Source organism: Camelus ferus, chromosome 35 (assembly GCF_009834535.1).
Source record: "Camelus ferus isolate YT-003-E chromosome 35, BCGSAC_Cfer_1.0, whole genome shotgun sequence".
Classification (NCBI taxonomy): Eukaryota; Metazoa; Chordata; class Mammalia; order Artiodactyla; family Camelidae; genus Camelus; species Camelus ferus.
In genome coordinates this window covers 492824-504892 of record NC_045730.1, presented here as the reverse complement: position 1 = coordinate 504892, position 12069 = coordinate 492824, and the positions used below count along the sequence as shown (strand labels likewise).

The 12069-nt window shown below is 50.2% G+C and overlaps 1 protein-coding gene across 2 annotated transcripts in view; it reads left to right on the top strand.

The window, feature by feature from the left end:
* LARP4B (La ribonucleoprotein 4B) overlaps positions 1–12069 on the top strand; it is a 68385-nt gene that overhangs the window by 32881 nt on the left and 23435 nt on the right. Inside the window, exons 1-3 of one of the 2 annotated variants that reach the window (XM_032473738.1) lie at positions 1067–3989; positions 8046–8184; positions 8422–8562. In XM_032473738.1, coding sequence (XP_032329629.1) covers positions 1152–3989; positions 8046–8184; positions 8422–8562 — 3118 coding nt within the window. In that variant the 5' untranslated portion in view covers positions 1067–1151. Of the gene's footprint in view, positions 1–1066; positions 3990–8045; positions 8185–8421; positions 8563–12069 lie in introns of those variants that run through there. The other variant, XM_032473739.1, reaches the window with a different exon arrangement.

The following is a 12069-nucleotide window of genomic DNA, read 5'->3' as shown; positions in this document are numbered from 1 at the left end:
CATCTTCATGTTTAATTAAATAGAATTCTAAACTTGTCCCCAGAAACCCTCAGTGTTTTATAAAATGTTAGGAGTACACCAGCCATAACTATAGACTAAAGTAGACAGAAAAATCTCTCGCAGAGGAGTTAACAGAATTAATTTAATTTTAAAATGTATCAAAATCGTAAGAAGGAGCGCTTTACTGCGAACAAAGCTTGCAGATGTTGGCGTGAGCTCGGGCCCGTCCTAGGTGTGGCGGTCCTGGACGTGGGGTCAGGTGACTGCACAGATGCTGCACAGAGGAGGCTTCACGCGCGAGCTTTTGAGGGGCTTCCTGTACTGGACTCACAGGCGTAGGTTTTCCTTCTTTCTCTTTTTCTCTTGCTCTTTTTTTTCTCTTAACTAGAATTTTCAGGCATCTGCAGAAGTGGAGAGTGAAGTGAACCCCAGCTCACCCATTCTGAACTTGAGCAGTTGCCACCTCACATTCTGCTGCTTGTTTTGTCTTTTCCTCCCTTCTGCACACACAGTTTAAAGAGTGTCATGTCTGTATGTATTTACCTCTTTATTCGCAGGCCAGGGCTGTTTTAAAGCACATCCCCGATGGCGTGCCAGCCACTGTACTCGTTCCCACGTGCACCCCCAGTGGACACCAGCACGTTGTCCCTGAATAGCCACAGCCATTAATTCTCAAACAGAAAGCTGGGTATAGCTAGAAGCACCCGTGAATTTCACAGAACACCTTTACTTTTGTTTCCCTTCTGGGAGCACGCATGCGGGCTCCTTTAGTTGCCGCTGTGCCGTGATGTACGGTTCTGGGAATGCTGATGTCTGAAACCCCCTCTTCTGGCTGGGACAGTCATTTTAGTTATTTTTTACTGAGTTTATGAGAATAAGAAAAGTAATATGAAAACGGTTGTGTTCTGAGTCTGAACTCCATGTGCTGTTTGGGTTTCAACGTGAGGAGGACTGGGGTGTCTCGTAGGCAGGTCTGTTGTGATTAGGAGTTTGGACTTGAGTGGCAGGGACATGTGACTGCTGTGCAAGGGTTATTTTTGGTGTCTGGGCGTTGGCTTCTCATCAGAAACCATAGAAAGTGAGTGTGAGATGGGCTTGTGGAGGCTCGGAAAGTGACAAGCGTTGTTACGTGAGTTTTTGGACTTTCAGACATGGGTTGTTGCTTCAGCAAAGAATTAAGTAGCGACCCTGACAGTGAAAAAACTGGCCTTTTACAGAAATCTTTGGAGGAGCAGGCAGCGGAGAACAAGATAAGTAGAACTTTATCTTCATTATTTGGTAGCTTTGGAGGCGAGGAGCGTGACACTGTTGGCCATGGAGCGACCGTGTGGGCCTGGCTTGTCGCAAGGCCCGCGCACATTCAGGGTCAGACACCGGGGCCCTCACTGCCCTCGCTTTCCTCTCCCAGCTGCGGGCTCTCAAGAAGGCGCGACACTGCCGGGGAGGCTGCTGTTGCTGCTGGGCTGGGCTGCGAAAATGCAGGCACTGGCAGGAAATGGGGTGCCCTAGAAGGTGCGGGGCGTCTGTCAGATGGGCAAGGGAGAGCCCTGGTAGCTGACCCCCAAGGCCGCGGCTCAGCCACTGGGAAAAGCTCCATAATAGAGAACGAAAGGGTGGGGAAGGTTCAGGAGGGCAGTGACGGTGACTCCTCAGGTGTGTCCGGTGTGGAGGGGAACGGTGATGTTCCTCTGTGTGTTGACCATGGACGATGCAGGAGTTGGCAAGAGAGCGGGTTTTACTGGGTCTGTGCTCTGGACCCTGCTGGCCCTGACGCTGGAGGCGAGCTGTGTGCTCGTGTGTGCGGAGCAGCTGCAGCTCCCAAGAGCCATCCAGCTGTCACCTTCGAGGGGATCTGTGGAGGGGCCCAGCGGCCAGGGGAGTTCAGGGCACTGCAGGCCGAGCTGTCCCTGAAGGCCATGCCACTGCCAAGTGAGGTGGCTGGGAAAATCAAACCTAGTTCTGGACTGTTGACCAGTGGTGACCCACCCTGTAAAGTAAACACTGGTGACCTGCAGGCTGAGCCCTTCAGGGCAGACACTTACACCAGGGTCCCTAAAGATTGCACGGATGGTAGTGCCTTACATAATGTTGGCATTCTCCCCACTTTAAATATTAGCACAGACACCAGAGAGGGAGAGAGCTGCGGTGCAGGACTGGGAGGGCCGGTGGGGGATTTGCATGTGAATTTACTTACTGACACGTCACATGCTGAAGGAAATGGTGAATCTGGAGCTGTAACAGCTAGTGTAGATCAGAGTTTCATCTCTGAAAGGGAAGGAGAAGATGACTCTATAGAACCACTAAAAGTCAGTGATTGTTTGAACTTAGATATTCGTGGCTCTCACAGTAGTAGTCTCCTTTCCATAGGTCTAGATAGAATTAACTTAACTTCAAAAAGATGTATCACTTCATTGAGCTTTGGAAGTGAGTGTCTTCCCGTTCGTGCGAATTTCCGAGACTCAGCCTCTAACAGAAGTGATGGTCTAGGGCTGGCAGTGATTGAGGAACAGCACCTGGGGGACTGCAGCGTGGGAAGTGGGAGCAGCCAGCCTGCAAACAAAGCAGAACTGTCTTTGCAGTCTCAGAATAGTTCATCTTATCAAGGTGAGGATGAGATGAGCATTTTTGGAGATGAAGGTTGTGGTAAGAGGGCATTTGAATGGGGATCTCCGTGTCAGGTAGATCTGGGTGCAGACACTAGGGCCTGCAAGCCCCAGGCCCACAGCTGTGATTTCTCATGCGTAATGCGGGGAACCGCTGTCGGGGGGGCGCTCTGCAACTCGGAGCATGTGCCCCTAGACGACTTGGTTTCCATCTGCACTGAAGAGGAGGGTGAGCCGGAGGCCGGAGCATGTGTGAAGAACCCAGGGAGGGGCCCTCACGGACTGAGAGCCAGTCCCAGGGAGACCAGTGCAGATGGCCTAGGAAGTGTCAGGTCAGACCCGCAGACCAGTGTGCGACAGTGCATGGCATTGCCTGGTCAGGGTGTACTGGCTTGTGTCAGTTCTCGCGTAACGGGAAACCCTGCTCTTGAAATAAATCAAATAGAGGAGAATGATGAGACCCTTAGAGGGAGCGAGCGCAGGTATGGAGAGCTCAACCTTGCACCACCTTTAAACCGGAGTCGGAGTCCAGGTACACAGAAGTCAGCAGTAGACGTGAGCTCTGCGGATGGGGCTGGGAGTCCGGGACTGGAGCGCGTTTTCTCCGAATCAGCTGAGGAAGTTTCCGTTGTGTCTGGAGGAGGTGCGTGGTGGGTGAGTGAACCAGATCGAGCCTGTGCCCCAGCCTGTGGAGGAGGGGAGGAGACGCTGCGTCCAGAGGGAGGCAGCAGTGATCCCAGCCCTGGCCCTCTTGAGGGCCTGCGCGGGGCAGATGGGCGTGCACACCACTCCTCGCGGGGAGGCCCTGGGCCCGCCGTGCAGGGCACTGTGTTCAGCAGGGAAGTGAACTTTGTGGGAAGCTCGGGGGTGACCTCTGAAAGAATGGAGTTCAGCGACGCTTGTGCAGGCTACGCCTGCTTGGCTGGTGCTGCCCTTGCCCCAACAGACGGACGCTTGGCTGCTCCCCACAGTGCCCTGCAGGTGGTTCCTGTCACCCCAGGTGACAGCAAGGATGTCGTTGCACCAGGTGGGGAGGACCCTGTCCTGTCACTCACATCTGAAAACCCTTCAGAGGGGGATTTGCAGAGCTTCCCAGAGGAACTGTACTTCCAGTTTTTGAATGAGCTTTCCTGTTATCCGATGGGAGGGTTGGCAAGTCACAGTTTTTGTGAGGGACTGGCAGACGGCTGTGGATACCAGGTGGGCTGTCCATGGACTACGACAATCACAAGCGACGTGTTGGAAGGTGAAGTGTTTAGTGAGCACCTGCACAGCAAGCCACAGGACCTAGAGAGCGCTTGGTTTTGGATGGAACAGCCCCCTTGTCAGCCCGCAGCGGCAGAAGACGGTGTCATGCGGGGACGGCAGGAGAGAGGTGGGCAGTCCGTAAGTACGCTCATCAGTTTTCACTACTGTGCCGAGTATGCTGCACCTTGATTTGCCTGCACTTGACTCAGAATTAACAACAATCTATTCTAAACAACTGGCAGTCCTCTGAATGTTGTTGTAAAGGTGTAAGTACAGCCTCAGTTTAACCATTTCCGAGCTGGGGAGTGTGACTTCAGTTCCCTATTCAGTTGATTTAAGCCAGAGTCTGTGTGTCAGCTCTTGTTGGCACTAAACCTTGTGTGCTGGTCACAGGTGGGCTGTTGGCAGAGGCTGCCTGTGTGTGCCCAGTGCCCATCCATCCATGCCCCCAGCCCCTTGTTGGGGCAAAACAAGCATTTGACCCCCTGGGTGTTTAAAGTCATTTCTGAGCGGTTACACTTGCAGAATGCAGAGGAATTCAGATCTGTGCTTTCCACTGCTTTTGTATGGTAAATGGTTGTCTAAGGGAGGTAAAACTTGCGTTAACTGGCTCCAAAAATCTTGGTTCTGGTTCTTTCAGTCAGAAGCACCTGCAGGGCTTTTCTGACCACGACGTTCAGTCCCTGCTGGTTTGGAAGGACCTTTGCAGATGGCCTGCGATGTGCAGCTAGTTTGAGCATCTTTCTAGAAATTCTGTAATAATAGACAGGAATATTCAGCAAGAGGAAAATTCATCTTATTCTTATAGCAGCCCTTTTGGACATGTGTACTTGTAATAGCAAAATCTCTATCCAATCAGTAGTTTATTTCTAGTGATTTTTGTTGCACTAGACAAGAAAAATGGTAATAGTGAGGAGATAGATATGGCTCAAATGTTACGCCTATTATATGGAAATGAACGGGTAGAAATTAAATCCTATGATTTAGGGAATTACCTGTTAACTTCTTTTCTTTCCTTTCCATGCCCACATTTGGGAGTTTTACCAGAAAAAGTTAAATTCAAGTGGATCAGTTTTGTTCCTTGAGTAGTTGTGGAGGCACAACAGTACATAATCAATTCTGTGAGCAGGCGTGCTGAGCAGCTGGCCTCTGGTGCACACGGCCACCCCTCTGGAGGTGAGGTGCGTGTGCGCTGTTCTGAGCCAGCTTTTCAGCTGTGAGACGCGCCCAGCAGTGTTCTGATCTGACAGACTACATTTAGTGTCAGTACTTTCTGTTCAGAACTCCACTTCTCAAAGTGCCTGGACGGACTTTTCTTTAACATTAATTTTCTGTAGCAGCTGTTACTCCATTTTACAAATAAAAAGCCAGAGTTGTGTCTCAAAAGCGAACGAATTACTCTGAATTACCGAACTTACTAGCAAATCCAGAAAGAGGCCATGATAACTTAAAATTTGAAAAGCGAGTATTTCTTTCCTCCAGCATCTCACCTGTTCTGTATGCTCCATCTGCGTTTTCTCTTCCTCGGTTACTAGTTACTCTAGTTCCTACCCAGGAACGTGTCAGTGGGACCCTTCTGTCTTGTGTCCAGAAAACGCAAGTGTACATTGGTAGGTTACTTGTTTCTTTGATGGAGCATAGCGTTTGGGGGAGGGCGGCTGGAGGAGTTTCTTGAGAGTGTCAGAGTTTGGGGATACTACATTCTTCAGGGAGTCGCAGTGGTCATTTATGTAGAATTGCTTCAGAACATGGCCATTTAACGGCCAGCTCAATTCTGGTTCTAATAACCATTGCTTAGCCATGATTTTTCAATGGAAAAATAAGACCTAAGTAGGCACACAGATGAACCTGAGTTGTTGATAATCGGTTGGAGGTCCCTACGACTGCAAGAGAGTAACTGCATGTTAACGAAATATGTTTAGTACAAGTTATTTCTTGTGCAGATTACAAGGAGTTAATGAACTCTTGATAAATGTTTTGTTTTCCCTGATACTGGAACTCAGTTTTCTAATTACCATCTTCGGGGGCAAGTTGCTTCACCTTTCTCTGCCTCAGGTTTCTTACTTGTGAAATGGGGGAGTGACAGCCACTACCTCCCAGGGTGTCCTGACCAAACGGGGTTCCAGTGTGAGTTGTCCAGTTGTCGCTCTAAGTCATACATCTCACCTCAGAGTACGTCTTGAATAATGGTTAACTGCTTAAAATTGTGTTCAGTCCCTAATGCTCGATTGGGATTTGAAGGTTTACTACTTAAGGGGTGGTCATTTATGTCAGGAGCAGGCTCTGTTCAGTGATGTCATGAAACCTGGCACAGTTGTCAAATTGTGGAGTGGAAAATAGAATTTTTGGTCATGACGTTATTAAACATTCATTTCTTCGGCACATTTCTCAGGCAGCTCTGTACTGAGTTGAGGATGCTGGGTGTTTGCTGGCCACAGAGTGGTGAACACGAGGGCCAGCCCAGAGTCTGGGCCCATGGGAGGGGCCGGATGCCGTGGAGGCTCTCGGGGCGCTGCTGGGACGAGGTGTGTCTGTGTTCGGGAACTACGGAGTGTGTGTCGTGATGCGATGTGTCGTCAGCTGCAGAGGTGCACAGGTGGAAAAGACCGGTGTTAGTTGGGTTGGGAATTGAGAGCGCGTAGCACATGGACGAGTCGGGAGAGTCTTCATGGCTTGGAAAGCTGACGTGTTACCTGGTGGAGAGACCAGGTCTGAGCAGAGGAGGTGGTTGACACAGGTATTAGAATAGGAAAGAGGAGAGAGAGTTTAAGGAGGACAAGATTGGAGGGTGGAGATGCTGAGGAAGGCGGAGACGCTCGTGAGACTCAGAGCATCTGCTGCGTCGCTTCGCTCGTCCGCCTTGTCCACCCTCGTGTCCGCGCAGTGCCCAGGGAGGGCATCACGGGTGTGCTGGGGAGGTCGGTGCGTGCGTGTGCAGAGGCAGAGGCCAGAAATGAGCTGGAAGTTTAGATGTCAGGTGAGGGGGAGCTTGAAGAGTTGTGCTTCTTGAGGCCAGTGTTCTCAGAGGAGAGGGGGAGCTGCCCTCTGCACCGCCCAGTACTTAAGGAACGATGGGGACTCCAAACAGGCCCTCACTTAGGCACCTGGGGTTGTGTTCATGGTCCTCCTGCCCAGGCCTCCTAGGTGTGAGCAAAGCATATTCTGTAGTTTTATCCTCACCTGCCTCTTCTCTCAGTTTCACAAACGGTTTTCTTTTTCACTACAAGCTTAGCCACTCCAGCTAGAGTGAGTTTACTCTGTCTCTTTAAGCTTGTTCATCCACACGGCGTTTCCTTGCTGCTTCACAATGGACATCCTGACCGTCTCACTGAGGAGACGCGTTGAGTAACACCTGCTCCTCTCTGGGGCTGTGCAGGGAGGCTGCTCCCCCTTCAGCGTTCCTGCCCGGCTGTGCCTGGGGCTCCTGGGACCTGCACTCTTGTCCCTCTCTGTGGAAGCTCAGGCCCTGCACAACGGCTCAAGGGTTGTGGTACCTGGGAAAAGGCCTGTCGTTTGACTAGGTTTGCTCAAGAATTATGGCAGCAGAACCAGAGTTAGTTTGGGGTGCAAGTGCCCCTAGACTTCAGCTTTTCTTTAGGTCCGGGGAGCCACTCAGGGTTTGTAAGCAGGAGAAGAGAAATCCGGGGGTGGTTGTAGGCTCAGCAGAAAAGACCTCAGCAATCCTCAGAGGATGTGAAGGCACAGGCCAGCCGTGTGGGCATCTGGGAGAGTGTTCTGGACAAAAATCAGAGCAGAAGTGCCTGGTGTGTCTGGAACGGCGAGGAGTCCCCGCAACCAGGAGCGGGTGCAGTCAGAGTGCGGCCCCAGGCACCTCCCTGACGGATTTAGCAGACCTCCACTCTTGTGAGGACTTTGATTTTTCTACAGCCTTTGCTTCTATGAGTGTTTGAGCTTTGTTTTTAAAGTTTTATCCATCTCTGTTCAGAGCTGTCAATCTGCAAATTGCAGAGGGTAGTCTGGAACAGAGATGATCATTGGATCACTAGTTATTTAGCAGTTACACTGCTGGTAATTTACTGAAATCTCCAGGAGGGCGGAGACGCTTTCATTCCTGTTTCTAGTAAGAACTTAAAATCTAATGGCAACGTAGATGTGTTTTAACTCTGAATTAATAAGTAAAATTGCATTTCACTGGACTTTGGATACAAATGTATATATCACACTTTTTCTTAGGTGCCAGCAGCCAAGGTTTCAGAGCTAAACCCTAATGCAAAAGTATGGGGCACTCACATGTTACACCTGGAAGCAAGCAGCGCAGCGGATGGCGGTGTGCACGCAGCCTGGCAGGAGGCGCCCGGCCGCGGCCGGGAGGGTGAGTGGGACGGGGGCGGGGGGCCTTGCCCTCGGCTTTGCCTCTGTTTCCTTCCAGTTCCTCTTTGGGAAAGTGTTGATTGACTAAGATCTGTGTCATGGTTTGTGACAGTATTTAAGAGCCAAGAGGTCTCTTATAGTCAAGTTAAAAATGTGAAATAACTATAGGTGTAAGCTTTTGTTTTAAGAGAAAATTATTCTTGTAACCCTGACTTTTGGATGAAATTCACAATTACAGGTTCGGACACCAATGGTGATGGTGACAAAAGTCATGAGAATGCAGCACTGTCAGATTTGCAGGAGTCAGACCAGACAGCCATGAGCACTTTGGGTCTGGACCACTCGGAGTACGAGTCGCCGCCTGAAAACAGTGAGACGGGTAAAGCTCTCCTGTAAACTCACTTCCGTAGAGAGGATGGGCTTTCATGCTGCGTTTCCAGTCCCTCGTTCATTTCTTCCCCTGTGGTTTGCTGGTTTCCTAGGGGCGTGCTTGTGTTCCTCTCTGGCGGGTGTGCGTCTGCTGTGGGTGTGAGGTGTGGTCACCGTGGGGTTTGTGTACGTTGACCTTAGCTAGAGCTGCTTGCTTTAAACTGGTCGTCACCCAGCTTCAGACACTCCCAGAGGCCTGTATCTTTTACTCCCCTTCCCTGCGTTTTTGTTTTTGATGTCACTTTACACCTTTGTGTTAATCCCTTTACTGTTTGTACAGTTACGGTTGCTTTTACAGTTTTTTGCATTTCGATCCACATACTGGCGTAAGTAATCTTTAGTCCGTGCTTGGTCCTCTGCCTCCCTTAGTGGGATTTTCCCCTTTCCTGTAAATTCTTCTTCTTTTCCGCTTAGAGGAGACCCTTCAACGTTTCTTCTAGGTCGGTTTAGTACTGATGAAGCCTTTAGTTTCTGCTTGTCTGCGAACTTCCTTCTCTCACCTTCAGTTCTGAGTGATGCCTTGGCTGGGTGGCGTGTCTTAGGCCGCAGGTTTTTCCCTCTCAGCACTTTGAATATATCGAGCCACTTCCTTCTGGCTGCAGAGTTTGTGCAGGAGAACCAGCTGATGGCCTTGTGGGGGTTCAGCCTTGAGACTGACTTTTCTCGCTCTTCCCCTCTTTAGAATCCTCTCTTTATCTTAACTTTTACCCTTTTACTTGTGACGAGTCTTGGGGTGAACCTCTTTGGATTCATCTTGCTTGGGACCCTCTATGCTTCCTGTGCTTGGACGTTTGTTTCTTTCTTCAGCTTTGGGAAGTTTTCAGCCATAATTCCATCAAATACACTTCCAGCCCCCTCCTTTCTCTTCTCTTTCTGGAACCCCTGTAATGTGAATGCTAGTGTACTGCGATGTGTCTGTACGTTTTTAAAAATCTCTTTCTCTTTGCTCTTCTTACTGGTGACTCCCATTACTCTGCCTCCCAGCGCGCTGCTGTGTTCTTCTCTGTCACCTGGTCTGCTTTTCGTTCCTTCTAGTGCATTCTTCAGTTCACTTACTCTCTTCAGTTCTGAGTGGTTCTTTTTTAGATTTTCTGATTTCCTGTTAAAATTCTCACTGTGTTCATCAGTTCTTTTCCCAAGTTCAGTTAGCATTCTCATTATTAATGCTTTGAATTCTTCATCTGGTGAATTATTTATCTCTGTTTCATTAGGGTTTTTTTCAGGGTTTTTTCTTCTCCTTTCATTTGAAACATATTCTTCTTCTTCTCATTTTGTTTGATTTTCTATGTCTCTATGAAATTAGGGGAAACAGGTAACTGTGGGGCAGGGCCCAAGGTACTGGAGCAGAAGCTCTCAGGGTTGAGTGTGAGCTGGTTTCGTTCCCTCTAAATGTGTGTACTCCCGCCTCCCGCCTCCCGCCTGGCAGTGGTGCCTCTGCCCGAGCGGAGCAGAGGGGCTGGGGCCGGGGGCAGCAGGTGGAAGCACGAGCCAGTCAGCCCCAGGCCCTTCCCATCCTCTTCATGGCCACCAGCGGTGGCCGACTGCAGCCTGTTCAGAGGTTTACGTGCTTTTTTGAATTCAGTTTGTTAAATCTTTCCCAAAGCAATGTGCCTTTCACTGTTTCCTTTGATTCTTCTTTCAGCTGACCCTTACGTTGATGCAGCGGTGAGGGGTTCTGATCCAGAGGCCTCAGGGACCGTCAGACCTGAGCAGATTCAAGTAGGAGAAGCAGAAGCCTGAGTGTCGGGCGAAGCGTGGGCGAAAGTACAGAGAGGGCGCAGTGATGTTGAGACTGAGAGTCATACCCAAATGGAGCCGGTTCTTTGTAGAAGGAAAAGAGCAAGAAGAGAGCAGTTGTCTTTTGGGGGCCAGGCTGTGAGCTGACGTAGAAATGCCTGTAGGTAGTGGGACCCTGATTGCTCGTCTCTGGTTTTGTTTCTGCCTTCATCTAAAGACAAGACACTTTGTAAAACCCAGGCAGACCTGAGGGGTAGGCTACACTGTCACCATTAACAGTTGGACAGGCAGCCCCCCTGAGCTGGCTGCTGGGGATGAGCAGAGCACGTGGAGCGTGTTCGGCCTCCCATGACTGTGCGTGACACTCTCGGGTTAGTGAAGGTGACACAACTGAGAAGGCTGGCCTCCCTTCTCGCCACCCGGTGTCGGGTTACCTGTAGAGGTGTGCAGTCAGCGCTGTGTAAGTGTTTGGCCTCCAGTGTCTGGAGATCTTCCACTAAAAGAGGCCCATGCAGGCCTCGTCTGACCAGCACTGGCCTCTTGATCGCTCACCTGGCCCTGCCTGGCCCTCACATCTCTCCGACTCTGCCAGGATGATGTGGACCATCATTTTAGCTCCTTCCTCACATCCGATGCCCATCATAGTTGCTCACTAGCAGATAGCTCGAACCTGTTTAGGTATCATTCTCCACCTGCTGTTTGCCTGTCCCTGAGCTGGTAGGCGATGTGTGGCTGGACAGACAGAGGGGTGCTGTGGCCTGGGCACAGTCCTTGGGGCCTCCGCATGGCCCCACCATGCCTCTGGACGGCCGTCTCACTCTCCCGTCTCCTCTGATTCTGGCTCTGTTCTTTTATGTATTTTGAACACAGAGCATGAACGAAGCACAGTTGATACACAGTGAACACCATGTGTTTGGTATACCCTAGTGTGTATGTGAGTTCTGTTTTCCTCAGCTCAGAGCACAGTGTTCAGTGCCTTACAGAATTGATTTGCTGACTCTTGCATTCCTCATTGTGTTCTCTGCCAAATTTGGTAAGATGTGCGTACACCTGAGAAACTAGCACCCAGTCAGGATAGTGAACGTATCCCTCGCCACGAAAAGCTTCCTGCGCCTCACCCCTGCCCTCCCTCTGCCCCAGGAAACCACTGATGTGCTTTCTGTTGCTGTAGATCCATTTGGGTTTTCTAGAGTTTTTATGTAAATGGACTTTTACAGAGGGTGCTCTTTCTTTCAGGCCTTTTGAACGTGGGTTAGTGATTTTGAGATGCGTACATGTCACACACTTTTAAGACCTTTCCTTTTTGGTGCTGAGCAGTGTCCTGTTCCACTAGGTACCACTGTGCGTTTTCCACTCCCTTGTTGAATACCTGGATTGTTTCTAGCTCTGGCTGCTACAAATAAAGCTTCCATGAACGTTTGTAAGCAGTGCTTCGCACATAAGATGTTTTCCTGTCTCCTGAGTAAATACGTAGGAATGAGATGGACGGATCATCTGCTAGGTGCAGGTTCCTCCTCTCCAGAGCGAGTGGAGCTGTGTTCTGTAGCTGTTCCCTCTGGATCCCACCAGCAGTGGATCCAACTCCAGCTGCTCTGCGTCCTCACCAGCCCTGGATGTAGGCAGCCTTTCTTGCCATTCTCAAGGCTGGGTAGTGGGATCTTGCTGTGGTTTTTCATTTGTATTTATTTCCCTAATGACTGATGGTGTCAAACGTCTTTGC